Source organism: Simochromis diagramma, unplaced genomic scaffold (assembly GCF_900408965.1).
Source record: "Simochromis diagramma unplaced genomic scaffold, fSimDia1.1 OVJJ01000229.1, whole genome shotgun sequence".
Taxonomy (NCBI): domain Eukaryota; kingdom Metazoa; phylum Chordata; class Actinopteri; order Cichliformes; family Cichlidae; genus Simochromis; species Simochromis diagramma.
The window spans coordinates 520,285-545,372 of record NW_024386869.1 but is presented as its reverse complement, the minus strand read 5'-3'; the positions used below and the strand labels follow the sequence as shown (position 1 = coordinate 545,372).

General features: G+C 43.0%; 2 protein-coding genes across 2 annotated transcripts; both read right to left on the bottom strand.

Annotated features, from left to right (window-relative positions):
- Positions 1 to 7,210: 7,210 nt before the first annotated feature.
- On the bottom strand, positions 7,211 to 9,202 carry LOC120733335 (ladderlectin-like). Its single transcript, XM_040031439.1, has 7 exons — positions 9,072 to 9,202; positions 8,917 to 8,994; positions 8,740 to 8,778; positions 8,337 to 8,452; positions 8,113 to 8,247; positions 7,911 to 8,022; positions 7,211 to 7,549 (listed from the first exon to the last, which is right to left on the bottom strand). The coding sequence occupies exons 2-7, from the start codon at positions 8,975 to 8,977 to the stop codon at positions 7,467 to 7,469; spliced, it is 546 nt and encodes a 181-aa protein (XP_039887373.1). The 5' UTR covers positions 8,978 to 8,994; positions 9,072 to 9,202; the 3' UTR covers positions 7,211 to 7,466.
- A 13,434-nt stretch (positions 9,203 to 22,636) lies between these two features.
- LOC120733332 (ladderlectin-like) lies at positions 22,637 to 24,628 on the bottom strand. The gene is made up of 7 exons (XM_040031435.1): positions 24,496 to 24,628; positions 24,341 to 24,418; positions 24,164 to 24,202; positions 23,753 to 23,868; positions 23,529 to 23,663; positions 23,327 to 23,438; positions 22,637 to 22,972 (listed from the first exon to the last, which is right to left on the bottom strand). Exons 2-7 carry the CDS (start codon positions 24,399 to 24,401, stop codon positions 22,890 to 22,892), a joined length of 546 nt encoding a protein of 181 aa, XP_039887369.1. The 5' UTR covers positions 24,402 to 24,418; positions 24,496 to 24,628; the 3' UTR covers positions 22,637 to 22,889.
- Between the last annotated feature and the right edge of the window lie 460 nt (positions 24,629 to 25,088).

Below are 25,088 nucleotides of genomic sequence, written 5' to 3'. Positions count from 1 at the left end.
ACGTTGGAGAAGAAAGAAAAAGCGTCAACACCAACTGTCAGAATGATGATAAAAGGCAGACAAAAGCTACGAAGAGAAAATGACAACCAGCGAGCCGCAAACCTGCTGGAAAAGAGGAAAAAAAACTACTCTGGAGGACATCAAACTGTTTTTAAAACAAGGGACAAAAAGGACTAAAGTGACAACAGTCCTTGGAATTCGTTTGTGCCCTCTGTTATATTCAAGCTTGGTTTAAATAAGATAAATTTGAATGGACATCTTAAAAATGAATTCGATATCTTGAATAACCCAACCAAGTGGGTGCAGCTCACGCACACTGAGCACAAACACTGCTGCGGTCAGCGCCCAGGTCAAAAATGACTATTGATAATAAAAAAATATTAACAATAAATAAACAAAGGGGATGGGGTGTTGTGCGAAAGGGGGGAGGTGAAACAATCGTAGACCGATTAATCCAAACCATCCCTGGTCAGAGTTAGATCAGGGAGAGATGGCCCTGTGACTGCGGTTGACATGAAGAGCCACACAAGCTCAGCATGAACGCGGGAGCACGATTGGCTCAGGAGAAAATCAGAGAACCTACCTGGGCTCAAACTGTTTTCAGGTGAAGATCCAAACTCGACTGATGGACGATAGAAAAAGAAGAAAGATCATGAAGGGTGACAAAGGCAGCAAGACTTTTCATCTGACAGACAGGAGCGTGAGAACCCCGACACTAAACCCGCCTCCAGAGGAACCAGCGAGAGGCTGTCAGACGGCGTAGGAGACGAGGAACAGAAACACCACTGATGAATAACACCGAATAACAACAAGCCGACGGAGCAGCGCCGTCCTCTCCTCAGCACCTCCTCTCCCGCGCCGACCGCAGGGTGGAACGTTAACAAAGAGGACACGAAATTCAGCAAATCAGGAAATCACTGTAAAAAAAGAACAAATTCATTCAGAGCCAGGCGTTTTCCTGCGAGCCGCCTCTCACGTTTCCTCTTTAACGGGGGTCAATTACGGAAATCTGGAGGTTTGGTGAGTCCCACACCTCAACGTCTGCAGCTTAAACTGATTTGGTCCTCCTCGGCATATCCTGCAAACTTCAATCAGTGGTTGGATTTAACCAAGCGCACAAACCACAGCATACAGTCCGCATCAAGGTGCCTTTATATTTTAAAGGTCGACCCTACAATAATCCAATACAGAGAAAAACCCCAACATCAAATGAGCCAATATGAGCAAGCACGTTGGTGCAGTGAAGAAAAAACTCCCTTTGAACAGGAAGAAACTCACGTTTGTCAGAAACTGATCTAATGGACCAAACTGCATTTTTTATTCAACCCCGTATAAATCAGCCTCGGCCTCCTGTACTTCCACTGCAATCAGTGCTGGGAGGAAGTGTTTCTCATTGTACCACCGCGTACAGTGGAAAACTTCAAAGTTATCCAGAAGTAATCGAGCTGTACGTCTCCCTGGTCGCAGCTCCCTCACACAGACCTCCCCTCCTGAGAGTTGAACCGGAAGCTACAATCAGAGATCGAGCTGTGTTCCAAAAAACAGCTGTTTGGCTCCGATGTAGTCAGATGAAACAGGCGAATTATGAAATCAATCCTCCCGCCGTAACAGGTGGCGTGAAGGAATGGAAATAGCTACGGGATCACCAATAGGTGCAATCAGAGCGTGAGCATGGGAAGTTTTTAACAGGGCAAGTCTATGAGGACTGGACTCACTGCTGCCTCCGCTGGGAAGTGGCAGAGGAAACGGCAGGCTTTGGTTCTCTGTTTTGGTCCTTCACGTGTGGTACAAATAAACAGGCAACAACAGTACTAATCCTTACACGCCCAAAAGTACGGGCTGTATACTATTCCACACCATTACACGCCTATAAAATCACACAACATTACACCAGCTACCCGACAGCAGCACCTAAACGTCTGCATTTACAATCACTCCATCGCCAGAGGCGTGACGATGACCTGAAGAAAGCCAAGCTGGCCGCAGAATAAACCCGGTCTGTGGTGCGTCTCGGAGCTGGTACTCCCTCGGTCCTGGACCACAGCCAGCAGCATGAGAAAGAGAAGTGCGCTCAGAGGGAGAAGCCGAGGTCCGATAACTGCTTTTAAATTTAAACAGAAAAAACAGGGAACCCGTACTAAAACATGGCTTTGCTAGCGGCCACTGCGCGCTGCTTAATCGTCCCCTTCTGCTGGCGGGCCCATGCAGACAAGGGCTCTGCCAGGGGCCCCGGGCCAGTCAGCAAGCTCCTCGTCACAGACGCGACACGTGGGGAGATACCGCTAACTGGCTAACAGAGGCAGGAATGCTGGGACAAGTGCCTCGCAGCCCCCCCAGTCCCGCAAACCCCCACACATGACATCTGAGCAGCAACCTTCCAGGGAGGCACCAGAGAAGCGAAACAACCTTCCACACCGTTTAAAACCACGGGTTCCTCACAGCAGACGAGCCGCGCACGACGTCCGGATTTTATTGTAAGTTCTGAATATTACAAAGAGATTCTTTTAATGTGACTGAGGCTGGACAACATGTGGAAGGTTCACCTGCAGAATAGAAACCCTTGCTGCGGGGTTATGAGGACAGAGGTCAGCTTAAGCATTCCACAGAACAACACGTCCTGTGATTATCGGATCATTTCCTGCAGCAACAAGCATCGATGCTGGGCGTTCAGTACGCCAACGATGAAGGGTTTTAAAGAGGAACTGTAAAAACCCTGCTCCTGGTGTCTGTGGCGACCAAGCATGAAGATTAAACACGGGGGTCAGCCTGACCCTCCCAGAAAACGCCGTCTCATTTTTCTGTTAGTTTTTTCCGCTGCATCAGTGCAAGTTTTACAGAACTCGGACCTCCTGCCTCAGGCATCAGTGACATGGAGACAGAGAGAGAAAACCAGCACGGGTGCATTGTGGGTAAACTGTCAGGTGGTCTGCTCAGAGCAGGTGGAGAAGGCAAAGGTTCTGTTTTGAGGCTCATGAAATATCATTGGATGTTTTAACATCCATACTGATGAGGGCTTCTGAACCTCTGCGGGGAGTTTTTATGAAGAGTCCATGGACACGTTTCGTTTTTTTACCAGGCAACGGATCTGGACCACAGCTCAAGGCCAAGGGCACTCTGGACCTTGAGGTTGTTCTAAAGAACATGTTTACTTCGACCATCGGCGTGTTGTTAATTTTATTTATCTGTATCTGTCCGACACCACGTCAGCCTGTGTGGTGGTCCAACACCAGTGAACTTTACTGAGTTGCGAGCTTTAGTGGTACCATCTCGGTTGAACCTACACCACAGATCAAAATGTCCCACAGTGCACTCACCCCCAGTGTGCTTTCACTGTCCGTTTTCCTGGCCCGCTGGAAAGTGCTGCTTCAAAAATGGTTGTCATCCACCCACGTTTGAAAAAGGAACATTTGGATCCTCCTATATTGGCATTATAGACCCCACCTGCCAAGGTGCCACTGACTGCGAAATCTTGGAGAGCCTGCGGCCGCTCCCTGAGACCCTCACTGAGTCAGCTACCTGGAGGAGCATGAAATGATGATGCAGAGTTGAACAACGGTTGTGGCTGTTTCTGTTGTGTTGGGAAGCTTCATCGTTTTCATTCTGCTCAACAGGTAGCTGGGTTGGTGTATGCAGGATCTGGCTTGGAGCGGTTTTTCTCTCATCCTGTCTGACACCAACAAGCTCACCTGCTTGCTCAGTGTACAGCAGCCCTGGGTGTAGGGTGGGGAGTATGAGTGCGACAGCTGAGCTGGCCAGCACACAACAGAAACAACCAGCAACGCAGGTTGCTCGTAAGGCTCAGACGAACTGCTGAGTGCAGCAACGAGAAGAGGGGCCACAGCCCCAACAACAGCGTGAGGAAGAGAACGAGGACGGTGGAAATTAAAGTGGTAAGAAAACCAGATAACAGGTGCGAACGCCAGCCCGCAAGGGCCGCGTACCTGGCCGTGTTTTCCAACTACCTGCCCTTGTAGCTTCTTACTAGACGAAAAGCAACACCCTGAGACAGGGTTAACAGCAGCAGGTTGGCCAAAGGGATTACTCAAAAGGACAAGCAGAATGCTGGCCCTCGAGGACTGAGGTTTGAACAGCCCTGAAAACAGATTTAGGGACATAATTTAGGAAAAAAGGAAGGATACCTCAAAGACTCAGAGGTAAAACAAAACGGCCACGCGGACTACGACGGAACAGCTAAACTGCGTTAACAACGGTTGATGGTCCACCAGTGATGGGAAATAACGGCGTTAGTGTTTTTTTCAGTAACGAGTAAACTAACTAAGTAACTATTCCTAGCGTTGCAACGCCGTCACCGTTACATAACAAATAAATGCGGTGGGCGTCGCGTACGGTGGGGTGGGTATGGGGGTTTTTCAACAAACAGACGGTTGAAGCGGTCTTCGCTTATCGACACCTTAATATCAGTTTTTGCACGGAAATAATCTGGCGCGGCAGCGTTAAGAAGCTACGCGCCTCCCGCGAACGGCGAGCAATTTCCTGCCCGACGGTAATCATTGTGTCATGCATAGTTGGATGTTTTGTGTTGTGGTGCAGATGAGTATATAATTTTGACCCAAGATTCACATATGGGATAATGACTGGTGGTTACAGTCTGGATGTGTCACGGGTTGCTCTGAGGAGCCACTCGCAGGACTCCGGAGTTGTGTTTTAACAGAGATGGTTTATTTACAAGATCTTCACCAAGTGTATTAACAGACAGTGCGAGGATAGTGCTATATACAAGATGTGAGAGGCAGGGTTCCAGGGCTCCAGGGAAAACAAGGGAATCACACACGCGCTCACTCCAACCTCTCTCTCTCCGCTAGTGACCAGTCACTCCTTCCTCACTCCACACGGGGAAACATGGGGACAGGTCCGGGGAATCTAGAACACAGAGACACACGTTAACTTTCTGAGACGGCAGCATGCGAAATTTAGGCTTGACGTGTACTGACTAGAGTCTTCACAACAATCCAGCGTTGAACAGCTGATCTCCTCCTTCTAATATACCAGCTGGTCTGATGAGGCCCAGGTGTGCATGATCCGGGAAGGCGTGGACCGAGGGCGTGAACCCGCCATGAGTTCCGCCCGGCAAAACAGGGGAGAGGAAAAAGATAAGAGAAGGGGGGCTAGGAGTGAAGAGATGCTGATCAGCGCCTTGCCGATCCCGCAGGTCGTGACAGGATGGGCTTGTTGGCTTTTATTTTTATTTGGGATTAATAGAATCTTTAGTTTACTGATTGAATAATTACTTAGAAACCTTCAGATATATCAGTATAAAGGAATGTGCAGCAGCAGCAGTAGATATGATAACTGGTGCCTGATATCCATCATGGCCACCTCTTAGCTCAGGGCCTGCAAAACAAGCAGCTTCTCCCCACCAGTTTCAACAAGTTTTATAGCTCATATAAACTCTGTGAACTGCTAGGGAGGTTACTCTTTTTTGGTAAGATGGACTGCAGCTAACTGTTTTACAACTTAAGGTTTTCTAAACAAAAGACATCAATGTACATGAGGTGTCTGTGAAGGCTCTTAGTCATCCAGGTCATCGTGCTGTTATCCTTTGTGTCTTCCCTGGTGAACTTGATGTTTTATCCACAGCGTTAATGTGAGCAGTGAAGACACAGCAACACACTCAGACAAAAAAATGGTTCATCCCAAAGACAGAACTCCTCTACATTGGAGAGACCAAAAAGCCACTTCACAAGCACATGGTACAACATAGAAGAGTCAGCTCAATGGGACAAGACTCAGTGGTCCATCTGCATCTAAAGGACAAAGGTCACTCTTTTGAGGATCCCAATGTTCCCAATTTTGGACAGAGAAGACAGATGGTTTAAAGAGGAGTGAAATAAGCCATCTATGTTCACTGTGAGCGACCATCTTTGACAAGAGGTGGTGGTTTACGACACCAACTGTCTGCCATCTATAATCCAGTTTTGAGATCCCTTCCCAGATGCCTTAATGCCCACTCACATCCTGGGCCATCTGACCTCAGGAAATCACATGATAGGGTGGGGCTAAATTTCACAATGAGCTCATGTGATTAGGTAGAGGATCATGAGGGGGTCCATTGTCTCTCTCTGGGGAAACTCCCACAGGGCTTAAATTTGGAACTCGCCACCATTTGACCCTAGAACTGAAGAAGCTTCTCGGATGAGAGGTGAAACGTCTTCAAGCAAGTTAAAGAAGTCCAGACGCTTTTCACACTTCTTAGACAACAGGCTCACACCTAGCATAAAAAAGTGCATTACATCAGACCATGGCCACCTCATTTTATATTGTTGTGGCGGCACTTTCTTTTTTAGCTATTTGCTAGAAAAGAAACATATGGCATCATATTATTTCGAAATTGTTAGTTACTTGACCAAAAATACGTGTAATACTTTCTATATGGGCAAAAAAACAACAACTAAGAAAACATAACTAAATAATGTTACTGAACACCATGAATAATAAAGGCCTCTTGATGAAGGCCTAAATAAAATGCACCCCTTTATAAAATATTACATCTTGTCATGGTCCTTGGTGTTAACCAGTGTTTTGTGTTTGAGTTCTTTTCTTGATTAGGTTATTCACAGTTTTGTGCTCTTTATTATTATTAGTTGTTTTGTTCTGGCGTCTAGTTTCAGACACTGTCTTCCTGTGTTTCCATGTGTCACATTCTTTCAGTCTGTTTCTCTGTGTCAAGTCTGCATCTTTGTGAATTGTCTCTTGTTTCCTGTTTTATTTTGATAGTCCCAGTCCTACGTGCAGTGAGTCTAGTTTTAATTACCCTTGTCTCATTAAGTCTAGATTCTTCCAGCTGTGCTTCCCTCCTGAGTCTCAAAACTCGTTTTCCCTCAGTGTATTTAAGCCCTGTGTTTCTGTCAGTCACTGTTGTGTCGTATCCTCTTCATGCTTTGTGTTTCTGTCGTGCTTGTGTTAGTTTCTGAGTGTTTGGTTTCTATTTTTCCAGTTTGTGGTTTTGTGTTTTGTTTTTTTGTGAGGTTTAATTTTATGAAAATTCTCCCACTAATAAACACTGCCGCTTTAAGTTTAAGCTTCTGTTTCAGAGTCCTGCATTTGGGTTCTCCATCCTGCCTGCAACACAGCACACCATGACACATCTATTCTTTTCAAATTCTTCCTTTACCATCACCTCATCATAAAAAACAAAAGATGAAATTTTGGGAGCATTCCTATGAAAATGTGACAAAGACTCAGAGACCAGTTTGATTCAATGCTTAAAGGTTTAATAATGAAGATGATGTTCATTCAGGGAAGTAAAGTGAAAGGTTAAAGCATTCTTTCCATTACACACTCAGGTTGTTCTTATTAAAAGAGACAATCCACTACAGGTTGCGTCATTTTTCAACTCATTCCTTATGTAGCGTTGCGGTGAACTAAAAGAAGTAAAGATGTAAGAAGAGAAACATTTTAAGCTGGATTTATGAGATTATTGCTCTAAAGACCGGTGAACCAAGCCTTCATCCCAGAGATCGTCTGATTTTCCTGGCGCAGACAAATGGGTATCTGGCGTCACAGGGTATGTCATTCATACAGAGGTTTCCTGTAAGCACCAAAAATGAACATTAAGTGAAGCCATGCTCACATGGATCTATACTGACACAAATATTTAGTTTGCATAATAGCAGGAGCACCTGTCAATATTCATTTTTGACTCTACTTTCACAGCACTATGTAAATTTACTTTAAATTTAAAGACGTGAAATACAGCAATCTATTTTATTCATTATGGTAAAACACAAAGTTTGTCTCTGTTAAAAATAAAATTTAGAATTCATATTATTTTCCTGTAAGTCACTGCTATTTATCACACCAAATGATAAGCATTTTTTGAGAAAATGTGGATACTGTAACAGTTTTTGTTCCCCTCAAAATGAATTCATACACTTTCTTTTAAGTTTTACCTGTCCAATTCATATGCAGGCAGTTCTCTCTGCCCCCGACATTGTTAGGCTCTCCACGACACCAGTTTGCATATGTGAAACGGGTTCCATCGATCCAAAACCAATAACGCTCCTAGAAAACACAAAAAAAAACAGAGAATAATGTCGATAGGCAGGCATATCTTCTAGTGTCAGAACTAATGTCTAATATTGAGTAGTGTACCTCTTGAGCATCTGAGCCTCCAATCCATGTAGGGACATGATTGCGAGCACCGTTAAGTATGACCCTCTGAATCGCTCGGTACTCTCCGAGGTTGCACACAGACGCCAGATTTGCATTCAGGGACTGACAGTGTCTCTATAGGATAAAAGGTCTAGTTTAAACCAAGTTTGATATGAAAAGTATTAAAGCAGAGAGAAATGCTAAATCGAAATCACTGTTCTTACCTGCGCCTGAGCCCAAGTCAGTTGATTGGGAAAGAAGTGATAGTATCGGTTTCCATATCTAGTCCAACCCCAGGGGCTCCTAAAACATGTAGATCTCTTCTCAACAAGATGCTCTCCTGAGGACAAGCAAAGAATACTTAGATACTCAAACATCAATTATCTTTGCTATTTAAAAAAAAGTTGTAATTGTCTTTCAAACCATGTGTAAATGTGTTTACACACACACACACACACGTGCATAGATTGATCTATGCATATAGATCGATCGGGTATAATGGTTTGACATACTTCATCTCTCACTGTTAAAACATATTGTTTGAGCAACAAACTTAGCAGCATCCGAGTTAGGACATAGATGTGCTCTTCAGCATGACAATAATCTGAGAGGAAAATTGTTACCAACCTGGGGGATTTGATTCAGACCCATCCTTACCCACTTCATCTGGAAGAACCCGAAAAAAATATAATTTTGATAATTTTTAGTGGTAAATTTCCCATTTATAATATTGATATTATAAATGTTGTTTGTATTATTGATTCCACACATATATCATTATCTATATTATACTACAATACTCACTGGCAGCAGTGGTCAGAGCGATCATTGCACAAAGAAGTGTGGACACAGTCAGCAGCTTCATGGTGATAATTAGTATCTCTGTGAACAACAAAAGACCCAAAGTTATTAGCACTTCATTAAACAAAGCACAGAAAGAATCTGAGTTTTCAGCCAACCTTTTGTAGAATATCTTGTCTGTTCAGTCAGTAGCTTCAGCCTTCCAAGGTTGGAACAAGGTGCTGAACAGCTCTGAGATCACTGCTTATATTCTGTCTCTTTGTAGTTTCAAAACAGGGAACTAACATTGAAAAAAAATGACACGTGTATTATGTGATTCATGCTGGCCAGACCTTTACTGCACTTCTTTCTTTCTCAACCAAAACCAAAATTATTACCAAATGCTGAACTTCTTCCAGCTGCCCACTTAATTTTACTAGTCAACAACTAGTCAAACACTGGTCAACACTCCATAGTATAAATACAGAACATTTTATATATATAGAATGAATTTTCGGGACAAAAAAAAAAAAAAAAAAACAAAGGAGAAGCTGAGTTCATGGACCTCCAAAAGTTGATTCTGTTCATCTGAACGTAGCGTTTTGTGGGGCACGTTTCGTCACTCATCCAAGTGACTTCTTCAGTCTCAGCTGACTGCAGGTTTCCCCAAATCTTATAAACAGTACATTTGCATAATAACTGAAACCAGCCCACTGAAGGAACAATGGGCTGGGAGGTCAGTTCCTTAATCATAATTATGCAAATTCTGCCCAAGTGAAAACCTGTAGTGATCCCATATGTGTCAGGAGTATCGGAGCAGTTGAGATGCATTTTTTCTAAACACCGGGTCTCTGTGGCTTTTAAACCCCAAAACACGCTGCGCCAAAAATTGGTCCACCCCAAGGATCGGGTCCCCCGACACAAACAGAGTAACATAGTGTACGCTGTTAAGTGCCAGGAGGATTGCCAGGATTTATACATCGGGGAAACCAAACAACCTCTGGCGAAGCGGATGGCACAACACAGAAGAGCTACCTCGTCAGGTCAGGACTCTGCAGTCTATTTACACCTACAGGCCAGTGGACACTCTTTCAAGGATGAGGATGTACACATCTTGGACAGGGAGGAATGCTGGTTTGAGCGCGGAGTCAAGGAGGCCATTTACGTGAAAAGGGAAAGACCATCTCTGAATCGAGGAGGGGGCCTAAGGGTACATCTTTCACCATCTTACAATGCTGTGATTGCAGCCATTCCCCAACTCTCTGTGAATGGTACTCATGGCCATTGATCAGTGGGCTTTGATCAGTGGGTTTCGGTCAGTGGTTGTTGATCAATGGTCATGAGAATTTGCATAATTATGGTTAAGGAACTGACCTCCCAGCCCATTGTTCCTTCAGTGGGCTGGTTTCAATCATTATGCAAATGTACTGTTTATAAGATTTGGGGAAACCTGCAGTCAGCTGAGACTGAAGAAGTCACTTGGATGAGTGACGAAACATTTCTCCCACAAAATGCTACGTCCAGATGAACAGAATCAACTTTTGGAGATTTACTTTCCTGGATGATTGAGAATGCATCAAGATGAGTAAATAAAATGAAGTAATAGCTAATTTTGAATTTGATTACATGAACTTATCTCAAGAAGTGGAAACATGGGACAACAAAGGAGTGGACAAGTAATCATTACTGAATGGAAACAGCTCAAGGAACATTTTGCAACAATAGGTATGAAAAAGCATCTTTTTTTTTTTTTTTTTTTAGGGTTTTTTAGGGCTAGGGGAGGGTCTGTGCTGACGGACGTGGGTTACTGACCTGGTAGCCTAGCTGCCCCTGGGTGGGTCCGGGATGGGCGTGAGGTTCTGGGGGCGCTCCGTCTCTGGGCTGGGGCCCTGGCCGGGCCTCCGGGGCTTGGGTCCTGGTTGTTTGCCGGGGTTGTGGGCGGGTGGGTGCATGGGGGCCCAGCCCTGGCAGGGTGCCGCCGGTGCGTCGAGCCACCTGGGGGGCTCTTCAACTGGTGGGGGAGATTGTCACATCTTGCAGGAGCTTTCCTCTCTTCAGGAACTCTCTCTGCAGGAAGGGGAGATACAGGAGAGGTGGAGGAAGATCTCAGCCTGGGCGTCTATTGTCTTATGTAGTCTGGAAGATGAGTGGATGGTGGGGTGGGTGCAGTTTTCTCTGTGGTGGGGTTGGGTGGACTGTCCCGGGCTCTGTGGGGCCGGGGGGCGCTGCTGCACTGGGCCCCGGTCTGGATGGGCCTGGGCCCCCTTTCCCTGGCGGGTCGCGGAGTATGGGAGTGCCTACTGGGGTCAGCGGGGGAGCTGGCCCCAGGGAGGGGTCACTTGCCCCTCCCTTCCTTCCCTCCCCATCTCCAGCTGCCTCCCTCTTCCCGCTCCACCACAACCACCCACACATGCAGGGCCTTGGAGTAGGGGTATGTCACCAGGGTGCAGAGGAGGCCACCCCCCCCCTGTCCCCTTCTGGCTGCCTCTGCCTCAATTTTATCCCACAACTTAGACATTCACATTACTCACACTCATTAACATACACATATAGGATCTTGGGGATGGGCACGCTACACACACTCCAAAAGACCATCAGGGTGTACACCTCACCCCTGGCGTCGTTGCCCACCTCTCAATGTTAAATACACGTAGACATTGAGGGCTAGCAGGAGGGACTATGCGCTTACCTGCTGCTCTATGGCAGGTAGCTCCATGCCCTCCTGGGTTTTAATTGCACCTTAGCACACAGCATCAACACTACAATGAGCGGGCGGAGGGAGGTTTGGAGTCTTCTCTCACCCCCGTTCTCTGCGACCTGCTGGAGCGGGGGGGCTAGGAGGAGGAGTTGGCTGTCCGACTGCGGTCTGGAGTGTGGGGCCTCCCTGCTGCTGGCGGAGGCAGGGCGGTCTGCCTCTCCCCACCGCAGGGAAAAGGATAACACCACCTGGGTCTGGGTGCAGTTCCCCCCTCCAGGGGCAAGGGTACCTAGACCCGGTTCGTAGAGTACGCTTGGGGAGTGTGATCGTGTGTACAGCGTCTCTTTATGTCTGTCTCCACGTTGGTTGAGTGTGGAGTAAGTGCATATGAGAGCATGAGGGTGGGAATGGATGTTTATATGTGTGTGCCTGTATGTCTGTGCCTATATGTCAGGTTGGGTGTCAGGCGCCACCTCTCTGGGGACATCTCAGGCCCTCCAAGGTTTGGAGGCCTATCTCCACCCACCACCACTTCCCCTGCCAGTGGCGGACTCCCTCAGATATCGGTGCGTGGTGGTGTTCTTTGTGTCTGGGGATGGGCGTCCAGGTACACACCGGCTCACTCCTTGGCGGCCGCTTATCGGGGCCTGGAGCCTGGGGCTCGCTCGGGCCACTTCGGAGGTGGGGTGCCCCGGCCTCTCGGCCTGGGGCTCGGTCACTCAGGCACAGCTGGCTGCCGGCGGAGCTCACGGGCGCGTCACTGCAACTCCCCCTGGCTTCTGCTCCGCGGCTGCGTAGTGAGCCCTCATCTGGGACTCTCCTCAGCTCTTTCTGGGACAGTGGCGCGGCTGCCCCTCTGTTGGTCTTCCTTGGTCTCTTGTGTTCTGGGGGCCTCTGGATGTCTGGAGTTTTGATCTCCTCCATACCTGCTTCATACCCTGGAGGACGGGGCTGTGGCCCCCCCACACCCTCTAGCAGATCATTACATGAAGGAACCTTTTAAAAAACAAAACAAAAAAACAAGCGCGTCCATGCTCACAGGTGTACACACGGGTGATCACACCCACAAACTACACCCTTTTTGGCTCCTACCTCAAAGCACACTGTGTTCTGTTGATCTTATGTGCTGCACAATAATGTTTAATATTTAGTATTTACTGTCATATTCCCATATATCATTGTGATGTTGTTTATTCTATTACTCTTGTTCTCTTCTGCTTGTTTTCTTTTTTCTTTCTCAACAGGTGATCCAGGTGATCGATATATGCATTTTCTTTCTTTTTTTTCTGCCCATTCTGTTGGTTTTTGTCTTTTGCCCTTCTCCCCCGTCCCTCTTCTCAGCTGTTTCGTCTTCCCTCTTCTTTCTCCCCCCGCTTTCCTCCAGTCAAGTCTGGTCCATATTCAGCAGAAGTGAAAATAAAATAAACAATAAAAAGGTGAATCAAATGGACCATTATTGGCAAGGCTGGGATGGGCAATTTGGTAGTAAATTCCGTGGGCATATTGCTTCTTGCCTTTAGACAACAAGTCTGAGATGGCAAAGAGCCAAAACGGGGACAGGCGCAAAAAAAAAAAAAAAAAAAAAAAAAAAAAAAAAAAAAAAAAAAAAAAAAAAGAAAAAGCATCTTAGCTATAGAGTTCTCAGAAGTGGGAGAGTTTACCATTTTTGCTAAAACTGCATCTAGGAACTGTGGAACATTTCAGAATAATATATATTTATATAAAATTCTGAAGACGATGAATGTGTCATCAACTAGAGTACTCAATATTGTCAATAGATTCAGAAATCTTGAGAAATCTCTGTGGACAAGGGACGAGGCAGAAAATCAAAAATAGATTCAGTGATCTTAAAGACCTCAGGTGGCACTGCATCAAAAACTTGGATCACTCTCTCATGGAAATAATTGCATGGCTCAAGAATACTTCAGAAAGATTCTGTGTAATGTTAATTTGCCATGCTAATGACAAATCTCTATCATTAATTGAAGGTTTACTATGCAAAGAAGAAGACAATGTACCCAAAATGCTTTTCTGGGCTAGTGCTAAACTACGTGACAATTTGTTTTTGTTTTTTTTTCATTGGATGAAAAGAGGAGTTTGTTCTACAGATGAATGACATGCCTCCAGTTTAACATACAGTGGCTTGCAAAAGTATTCGGCCCCCTTGAACTTTTCCACATTTTGTCACATTACAGCCACAAACATGAATCAATTTTACTGGAATTCCACGTGAAAGACCAACACAAAAGTGGTGTACACGTGAGAAGTGGAACAAAAATCATGCATGATTCCAAACATTTTTGTACAAATAAATAACTGCAAAGTGTTGGTTGCGTAATTATTCAGCCCCCTGAGTCAATACTTTGTAGAACCACCTTTTGCAGCATTACAGCTGCCAGTCTTTTAGGGTATGTCTCTACCAGCTTTGCACATCTAGAGACTGAAAATTCTTGCCCATTCTTCATTAACCTCGTTCTCAGCTGAAGTCTCGCGGTGATCCGCGCATTTGCTGTAGCTGCCCCGGTCTTATGGAACACCCTTCCTTGTCGCTATCCGGGCGTCTATTCAATGCCACTGTTAAATCACGGCTGAAGACTATTTGTTTAATCTTGCCTTTCCACCTAGTTAACATTTGGTGTGCGTTGGTACATTTTTATCCATATGCTTGTGAACTACTTTTATATCTTATGATTGTCAAGGTTTTTATAATTGATACGTGCCTGGTCCTTCCTCTTTTCCCTCCCATCTCCCTTTTCCTATTTTATTTTTGTCAAGCACCTTGGTATACCCTTGGTTTTTTAGTGTGCTTTATAAATAAAGTTTATTATTATTATTATTATTGCAAAAACAGCTCCAGCTCAGATTAGATGGACAAGCGTTGTGAACAGCAGTTTTAAGATCTTGCCACAGATTCTCGATTGGATTTAGATCTGGACTTTGACTGGGCCATTCTAACACATGGATATGTTTTGTTTTAAACCATTCCATTGTTGCCCTGGCTTTATGTTTAGGGTCGTTGTCCTGCTGGAAGGTGAACCTCCGCCCCAGTCTCAAGTCTTTTGCAGACTCCAAGAGGTTTGCTTCCAAGATTGCCCTGTATTTGGCTCCATCCATCTTCCCATCAACTCTGACCAGCTTCCCTGTCCCTGCTTGAAGAAGCACCCCCCAGAGCACGATGCTTCCACCATCATATTTGACAGTGGGGATGGTGTGTTCAGAGTGATGTGCAGTGTTAGTTTTCCGCCACACAAAGCATTTTGGCCAAAAAGTTCCATTTTGGTCTCATCTGACCAGAGCACCTTCTTCCACATGTTTGCTGTGTCCCCCACATGGCTTGTGGAAAACTGCAAACAGGACTTATTATGGTTTTCTGTTAATGGCTTTCTTGCCACTCTTCCATAAAGGCCAACTTTGTGCAGTGCACGACTAATAGTTGTCCTATGGACAGATTCCCCCACCTGCAGAGGTGGGTCGAGTATCCAAAAATTGTACTCAAGTAAGAGCAGCATCACTTTAAAATATTATTACTCAAGTAAAAGTGAAAAGTAGTCTTCAAAAAAAAAGTTACTCGAGTAAGAGTAAAAAAGTACTTGGTGAAAAGACTACTCAAGTAGTGAGTAACTGTTTGAAATGTCAGATTTATTTTATAAATAAATGCTATCAGACAAACAAAAATAAATATACAAATTTTAGTAGTTTCAAAAGGAATATATGTAAAAAGATCAACAAAATAAGGCACAACAATTCTAATTCCCAGATTTTCACAACATTTTTCAAACAAGCTTTTTTCACCAATACCTACAGATATTTAAATAATATAAATATATAAACAGTTCAAACAATTTCCAGTGACAAGATATGCTGTAAACTTTATATTCATTTTGCTCCAAATGGCACAGCAGCCTCAGAGAAAACAGAACGAGGCATCTTCAACATATGTACATACAAGGCAGCTCAGTTTACCATAGATTGTATGGGTGTGCATTTATTTCTGCATATTTAGCAAAAATGTGCCATTTCTTCACTCAGTGAGGTGATGGTTAAGCTTCAGCAGCAGTTTGCTCTCAAGGTTCTTTACTGTGAAGCTGTAACTGTTTAGCAGTGAACAGGAGTCCTGCATGACTGAGAAGTCCTTCACAAACTCCAGATGCAGGAAGAGCTGTATTGATTTTGATCAACAGCTTCTTGATGTGAGGAACGCCATGCAATAGAGCCACACCTCCAGTGAATGACATGAAAGGTACCTCTCAGCCCTGCTTCTGGCTTTCCTGACCCCAATGGATCCATCATCTTAGTCGGTTAGGCCGCTGTTTGTGCTGGCCTCATCCAGCTCTGAGTCTATGTGATGTCTGATGACGTGGAGACCTGTGGAAAGATGTATGGTTTTCAAAAGAATTAGGTCTGGTCATTATAGTGCTGTATACACTGCAAAGCTGCGGAATGTTTGGCAAGAAGATTTGATCACATTGGAGATGTTTTTTTACCAACTCTTGTAGAAAAAACAAAATCTTGTCATTCATATCCCGCACAAACAGTTTGCAATGAATTCCAGATTAAGAATGCGTGCAAGGCTAAGCAGTGCTAGCCAATGGATCCTCCTGTTTGGCTGTTACTACTCCGGGAAAAGACAAGAAAGACTGATGGAAGCGTGACTGGAACTGCGATGTAGCCTATATAATATTTATATTGTACGAACGTGATAATTCTGTATATTGTAATAACGTGATATTATTGTTCAAACTTGAAAAGTATATTGTTAGAACAATATACTTTTCACGTTATAATGTGATATAGCTCTATTTTTCTTTTGCCTGGGTGGCAGCTCTACGCTTCCGTATCCGAGGCTTTTCAATGTGGCCTCACAAAATTATCACGACTACAACAACCATGAAAAGAGTTGGATGGACATTGCTGCTCAATCACAGCTGCCTGGTCAATGTTTGTCATTAGTAATTTAGTAAAATTGACGGGTGTGTGTGTGTGTGTGTCTGTGTGAGTGAGTGAAAGACAGAGAGAGGGAGAACGAGAGACAGATTTTGTATGATAAGCTTGATGTTATGGACGCACAGTTTGAGCACTCAGGTCGCATCAGAGCATCAGGCCGTATAGTGTGAGACCCTACATCGTGACCTATGAACTTCTAACCCCTGCGATTTAATTGTACAGTTTGAGCAGGAACTGAAAAAAAAAAAAATGCACAGTGTTTGCCCAGCTTAATGCAGACTGTTTAAACTAAACAAGCTGCTGTTTCACATAATAAACCCTCTCACCCACAGTATTGCCTTCTGTTTTAACAGTTAAAGCAGTAGAGACGAGCTGTTTGCATGTGCGTGGAAGCGTCATTAACCATGCTAGCTGTTAGCGTATAGCTCACGCTAGCTAACCAGCGAGCAGTTAAAAAGACAGCCGAAGCTGCACAAAACACCCACAAACTTATCTCACTAAAACGTAGCGCCGAAAATATGACTCGCAGCTCGACACAGCTGCTGTAACATAAGACTGACATCCAGCTAACCACAGCTAAAAAGATATTTAGACAAAACTTACCGTTTCCTCAGGTTACACGAGCTGAGTTTTTTCACGCTGAAAAGTTGTTATTAGAATAGAATAATCCTTTAATTGTCCCACAAGGGGAAATTTGGTTGTAACAGCAGCCAAAAAGACACATATACAAACAAACAGTACACAGGACACGGAACAGAAACATACACAATTTTTCTTACATATTTACATTAAGGACAATGGTTACTATAAACAGAGAGTACTGTACAGTTATTAAATTAAATAAAAATAATTACAGGTAAGAGGCAAACCAGGTTGTAGTGCGAATTGGTTAATTAACTAACTTATTGCAGTTACAGCATTGATGTAAACATCTATGTTTGTTGGGAGCAGTTCAGATTGTACAGTCTGACAGCTGCAGGGAGGAAGGACCTGCGGAAACGCTCCTTCATGCATCTAGGATGCAGCAGTCTGTCACTGAAGGAGCTCTGCAGTTCAGCAACATATACATGCATGGGGTGGGAGACTTATTTTGGCTCTCACTGAAGACACAGTCACTGAAGACATAGCTGTTCTTTTGTGCTGCTTTTAAGCGAAACATTCTTTGTATATGAGGCCAAGGCTCAACATCCTCTTCAGCTCTAGCGTAGACGACTGGCTCTGCCATGTTTTCATGGGTTCTTCTTTCCGTGTATCCGCTACTTTGAAACGCTTGGGCTGCTCTGCCCGCCACAGTTTCAAACTGGTCATGTGACTGCATGGCCACATCTGATTGGTAAAAAAGTTACCGGAAACTCCACTGGCGGCATATTATCTAATGTGTTAAACTAATTATTTTTTTAAAAGTAACAAGTCAAATTTTGCAAATGTAGCGGAGTAAAAGTACCGTTTCTTCTTCACAAATGTACTCAAGTAAAAGTAAACATATCGTGCAAAAAAGGTACTTTAAAAGTACATTTTTTTCAAAAACTTACTCAAGTAAATGTAACAGTAAATGTAACTCATTACTACCCACCTCTGCCCACCTGAGCTGTAGATCTCTGCAGCTCGTCCAGAGTCACTATGGGCCTCTTGGCTGCATTTCTGATCAGTGCTCTCCTTGTTCGGCCTGTGAGTTTAGGTGGACGGCCTTGTCTTGGTACGTTTACAGTTGTGCCATACTCCTTCCATTTCTGAATGATCGCTTGAACAGTGCTCCATGGGATGTTCAAGGCTTTGGAAATGTTTTTGTAGCCTAAACCTGCTTTAAATTTCTCAATAACTTTATCCCTGAACTATCTGGTGTGTTCTTTGGACTTCATGGTGTTGTTGCTCCCAATATTCTCTTAGACAACCTCTGAGGCCGTCACAGAGCAGCTGTATTTGTACTGACATTAGATTACACACAGGTGCACTCTATTTAGTCATTAGCACTCATCAGGCAAAGTCTATGGGCAACTGACTGCACTCAGACCAAAGGGGGCTGAATAATTACGCACACAACACTTTGCAGTTATTTATTTGTAAAAAATGTTTGGAATCATGTATAATTTTCATTCCACTTCTCACGTGTACACCACTTTGTGTTGGTCTTTCACGTGGAATTCCAATAAAATTGATTCATGTTTGTGGCTGTAATTTGACAAAATGTGGAAAGTTCAATACTTTTGCAAGCCACTGTATGTCTTGTTTCCGAGTCACATATGAGATACTTTGTGTCTTAAAGTTTTGCAGACTTAAATGAGTAGCTTTTGAGCCTGAAACAGACTTTAAAGCCTTATTAAAAGCACTCCTTTAATGATAACAAAATGGTTTCTGGAACATTGCCAAGGCTTAGGAACCTGCTTGAGATTATCTGATGGCTCGGTCTTAGCCAAGGAGCTCGAACAAGCATCTTGGGTCTATTTGCACAGTTTTTTACCCACCAGACAAAGGAAGGAACTGAACCAAACGGTAGAAACCAGTGGGGAAAAAAGCTAAGAATAAAGATGTTCTATTGATACTGACTGGCTTGTAGGACTCACTGGTAGGAAGCTGAAAGGTAAACAGGCTGTTGCTAAGCAAGGTCATGGAGCAAGACACAGAATGGATGAGCCTTCAATTCCACTTCCACTTGAATATTCAAGCTACGTATAGGATTGAGGGAAGTTTTCATGTTGAGAAACACCACAACTAGAAATCCATTTATCTAAAAGAAACTATCTAAACCTACCTGGTCAGATATCGAAATGTAATTGCCCCTCTCGTTAAATCGTGAAAATATTGGAATAATTTTTTGGAATGTTTCACTTTCCTTAGTTAAAGGCAGTGTTCATGATTCGTCAATAAGAAGGAGACTAGGCAAAATGGCATCCATTGAAGGGTTCCAAGGCAAAAAACGACAAAATATAAAAACTTAAAATAAGTCACAGTTTCACCATGTCTTCTTCAAGGATTTAGGTTTTGGAAGCAAGAAAGGGAAATAGCAGGAAATAATATCAGTAAGGATCTTGGGCACTTTGTACAGCTTTCAAATAATTATTATCAAATGACTGTCATTCTACCCCTGCCATGGTATATTATTCTGTTTTCATTTTTTCCTTTGACTAGTTTTACACATGGCAATTATATTATAACAAGTCAGTAGTTAATTGGGCATGAGTTAGAGGTAAGACCAAGTGTGATTCAACAGATCCCTTTGTTAATAAAAAAAAAAAACCTTCAGGGAACCTTGAACAGCCCCAACCTGGTGGCAGGCCTCCGAGACTGATTCATTTGAGACCAAAGGGTCCCAAATCCGCCAGGGAGGTCTGTTATCCCATAGGAAATAGTGCTTTGTGAAATAAGTCGGGGCCAAATCTGGAGGCCCGGGCAGTACAATCATGGGCTATACAAACTGGCTTTAGGCAAATTAAAAATCATCTTCCTGGTGGGAAAGGAGTTGAAAAAGCTGGTGGACACCAGAGTTGAAGGAAAATGTGGCTCACTTGTGGAATATTTTAGGTACCTGACATGTACAGACAAGCAAAGTGGGCCTTGGCTTTGTGTGCCCAAACGAGAAACATAGAATGGGTCTGCATTTGTTTCTACTTCCTCTATGAAATATGATGAAATATGTCAAAAGTTGCCAATTCATGTTGGCCTCAACCTCAGTTATTCGACACTTGATCATGACAGTATATCACTTTTACTTTTGGGAACTTTTATTTTCGACAGTTAAAATGATGAGATAGCTATAAAGCCCCAAGTCTTGTGAAATAATGTCTGAAGTGAAAATAATTTCAGAAGCTTTGAAAGATGTTCTTTCTTTAGAATGTTAGCAAGGCTGTTGGCTAATTGATGATACCATGATAATGAGTTTATCTGTCAGTCACAGACTTTAGATATGCTCTTCTTTGCTGTTTTATATTCACACGAAGTATAGGAGGATTTTTTTAGTCTTCTTAAAGTAACCCAATATACAAAAACCAACAATGTCAGGTTCAGGGTAAGTACGTGACCCAAATGCAGGACTTCACAAAAGAGACTGTGTTTATTCACAGTGGAGATGGTGAACAATAACGTGACAGTTTCCAAAAATATGGCTTCCATTGTGGAGTTCCTGACTCCCACACAGTGCTCATGGTCTGTAGTGTGAATGGTGAAAACTCCAACACTTGATATATACAATAGCTCCACTCCTGTGACACACTCCCTTCCAGGCTCTTGAAAAGACAAGATCAAGCAAAGATAGTTTCATCTCAGAGTCAGGGTTGTACTGACTAGTTAGCTCAGCCACACTGTTAAGTAGTGGGCCACTGATGGGGATGATCAGCGGCAGCCGGTGAGACTTGATGCAGGACAGATATGGCTGGCTTCAGGATGGGAAATCCTTCCAGCCTCATGATCAGAGATGATTAGAGACAGTAACGTGTTACACGTTACTGTAATCTGATTACTTTTTTCAAGTGACGAGTAAAGTAAGGAATTACTATTGCAAAAAAGGTCATTAGATTACTGTTACTTTCCAGTAAGCATGCTTCGTTACTGCGTTATTAACCAGTGATTTTTTTTGTGAGAGTGTCTCATGACAATGACGTAAGTGTGTGCAACGTTCGTGGTTAACAGCTGTGTGCAGATCAACAATGGATAATATAACGAGTGCGGGACAGAGTATGACTGTGCAGCATTTAAAGTGTGGAAGTACTAATCTTACTTTAAATTTTGATTCAGTAAAAAGAGACAGAAACATTAGCGCCCGTTGTGTGTGGGAAGAAAACTTCTTTTTACAGCGAAAAAAACTCCTAAACTTCCAAGGAAGCACCGAGTATGCTGCCACGGGAATTTGAAATTCACAGAGAAACTGCCGGATCCTTCCGCTGACATGACCACTGTGGCACACCTGCACCAGGGCAAACCTCCACCCGCCCCACTCCTGCTAAACAGGTGAAAATAGATTTATGAACAACAGGACTTAGTGCCGCTGAGTCTTTGATTTTATTTATTTTCTGGACTCTGGAGGTTTACCCAGTGAAAGGTGTGCCGCAGGTGTGACATTTTACCACTGACATGCTAAAATCTAAAGAGCAGATCAGACAGAGACTTAAAATGCTTCCAGGTGAGAATACTCTTCAAAAGGTGTTTGAATTCAATGAGGAGGCTCATCTAGCGCAGCATAAAAAGTTTAAGACTTGTACATGGAAGAAATGGAGAAGAAGGCTTTGTTATCTACCCTGGAACACCACCAAGCCATTGGTTCAGGTATGTGGATGACACCTGGATGAAAATCAAATCTCAGGACGTGGACCTTGGTGGACCAACACAGCAAATTCAACAGGGAGGTTATGAAAAGTGGCAGGTTAGCCTTCTTAGACTGAGATTTCCACCAGTAATAGGGGACATTTAGAAGTTGATGTGTACCGTAAACCTACGCATACAGATCAGTATTTAAGGTTTGACTCTCATCATCAACTGGAGAATAAACTGGGTGTCATCAGGACGCTACAACACAGAGCGAACACCATCCCCACAGACACAGCGGCCAGGGAAGCAGAAGAACATCACATCAGGAAAGTCTCGAGTATATGTGGTTATCCCAGCTGGACATTTGTCAAAGCTAGGAAGGCGCCAAAAGAAAGCTCCAGCCGATCCAGGAGAGAAGGACCACCGCTGCCTAAGGAAAAACCCTTAATGATCCCATATGTGTCAGGAGTATCGGAGCAGTTAAGAATCCTTTTCTCTAAACACAATGTCGCTTATGACTTTTAAACCCCAAAACACACTGTGCCAAAAATTGATCCAATGAAACAGGTCCCCTAATGTAAACAGAGTAATATAGTGTACACTGTTAGGTGCCAGGAGGATTGCCATGATTTTTATACATCAGGGAAACAAAATAACCTCTAGATAAGCAGATGGCACAATACAGAAGAGCTAACTTGTCAGGCCAGGACTCCATAAAGAAAAGATTTAATTTCTACATCATGTGAGCACAGAAATTTGAATTTGCATCAGGTATTTGGAAAATGGTGGATTTATGCCTGGATGTCTATGAATCTTTTGAAGTATTCCCATGAAAATGTGACAAAGACTCAGAGACCAGTTTGATTCAATGCTTAAAGGTTTAATAATGAAGATGATGTTCATTCAGGGAAGTAAAGTGAAAGCTTAAAGCATTCTTTCCATTACACACTCAGTTTGTTCTTATTAAAAGAGACAATCCAACTACAGGTTGCATCATTTTTCAACTCATTCCTTATGTAGCGTTGCGGTGAACTAAAAGAAGTAAAGATGTAAGAAGAGAAACATTTTAAGCTGGATTTATGAGATTATTTGCTCTAAAGACCGGTGAACCAAGCCTTCATCCCAGAGATCGTCTGATTTTCCTGGCGCAGACAAATGGGTATCTGGCGTCACAGGGTATGTCATTCATACAGAGGTTTCCTGTAAGCACCAAAAATGAACATTAAGTGAAGCCATGATCACGTGGACGTCTATACTGACACAAATATTTAGTTTGCATAATAGCAGGAGCACCTGTCAATATTCATTTTTGACTCTAATTTCACAGCACTATGTAAATTTACTTTAAATTTAAAGATGTGAAATACAGCAATCTATTTTATTCATTATGGTAAAACACAAAGTTTGTCTCTGTTAAAAATAAAATTTAGAATTCATATTATTTTCCTGTAAGTCACTGCTATTTATCACACCAAATTTTTTGAGAAAATGTGGATACTGTAACAGTTTTTGTTCCCCTCAAAATGAATTCACACACTTTCTTTTAAGTTTTACCTGTCCAATTCATATGCAGGCAGTTCTCTCTGCCCCCGACATTGTTAGGCTCTCCATGACACCAGTTTGCATATGTGAAACGGGTTCCATCGATCCAAAACCAATAACGCTCCTAGAAAACACAAAAAAAAACAGAGAATAGTGTCGATAGGCAGGCATATCTTCTAGTGTCAGAACTAATGTCTAATATTGAGTAGTGTACCTCTTGAGCATCTGAGCCTCCAATCCATGTAGGGACATGATTATGAGCACCATTAAGTATGACCCTCTGAATCGCTTGGTACTCTCCGAGGTTGCGCACAGACGCCAGATTTGCATTCAGGGACTGACAGTGTCTCTATAGGACAAAAGGTCTAGTTTAAACCAAGTTTGATATGAAAAGTATTAAAGCAGAGAGAAATGCTAACTCGAAATCACTGTTCTTACCTGCGCCTGAGCCCAAGTCAGTTGATTGGGAAAGAAGTGATAGTATCGGTTTCCATATCTAGTCCAACCCCAGGGGCTCCTAAAACATGGAGATCTCTTCTCAACAAGATGCTCTCCTGAGGACAAGCAAAGAATACTTAGATACTCAAACATCAATTATCTTTGCTATTTACAAAAAAGTAATTGTCTTTCAAACCATGTATATGCTTAAACTTTTATATCCCCCCAAACACACACACACACACATATACATATATATATATATATAATGTATACATAAATTATACATATTTTATTTTCTCACTGGTAAAACATATCATTTGAATACATACATTACATACAAGCATACAAGTGAGGACATAGATGTGCTCTTCAGCATGACAATAATCTGAGAGGAAAATTGTTACCAACCTGGGGGATTTGATTCAGACCCATCCTTACCCACTTCATCTGGAAGAACCCGAAAAAAATATAATTTTGATAATTTTTAGTGGTAAATTTCCATTTATAATATTGATATTATAAATGTTGTTTGTATTATTGATTCCACACATATATACATTATCTATATTATACTACAATACTCACTGGCAGCAGTGGTCAGAGCGATCATTGCACAAAGAAGTGCAGACACAGTCAGCAGCTTCATGGTGATAATTAGTATCTCTGTGAACAACAAAAGACCCAAAGTTATTAGCACTTCATTAAACAAAGCACAGAAAGAATCTGAGTTTTCAGCCAACCTTTTGTAGAATATCTTGTCTGTTCAGTCAGTAGCTTCAGCCTTCCAAGGTTGGAACAAGGTGCTGAACAGCTCTGAGATCACTGCTTATATTCTGTCTCTTTGTAGTTTCAAAACAGGGAACTAACATTGAAAAAAATGACACGTGTATTATGTGATTCATGCTGGCCAGACTTTTACTGCACTTCTTTCTTTCTCAACCAAAACCAAAATTATTGCCAAATGCTGACTACTTCTTCCAGCTGCCCACTTAATTTTACTAGTCAACAACTGGTCAACAACTGGTCAACACTCCATAGTATAAATGGAGAACATTTTATATATTTAAGAAAGCATTTTCAGGAAATTAAAAAAAACCCCATAAAACAAAGGAGAAGCTGAGTTTATGGACATTAAATAATCAGCGTTATTATGAAGATCTAAAATAATTTCTGACGTTTTGCTCTCACAGTAATCATGATGAGAATGTTTCTTCAGTAGACCAATTCTTGCCAGTTCTTTCCTTAGCATTTCTGGAAAAGACATGCAATAAGAAAAAGATAAAATGAGACCAGTGCCTCAGCTGATAAGCGATGTCTTGTATCTTTGACAGGC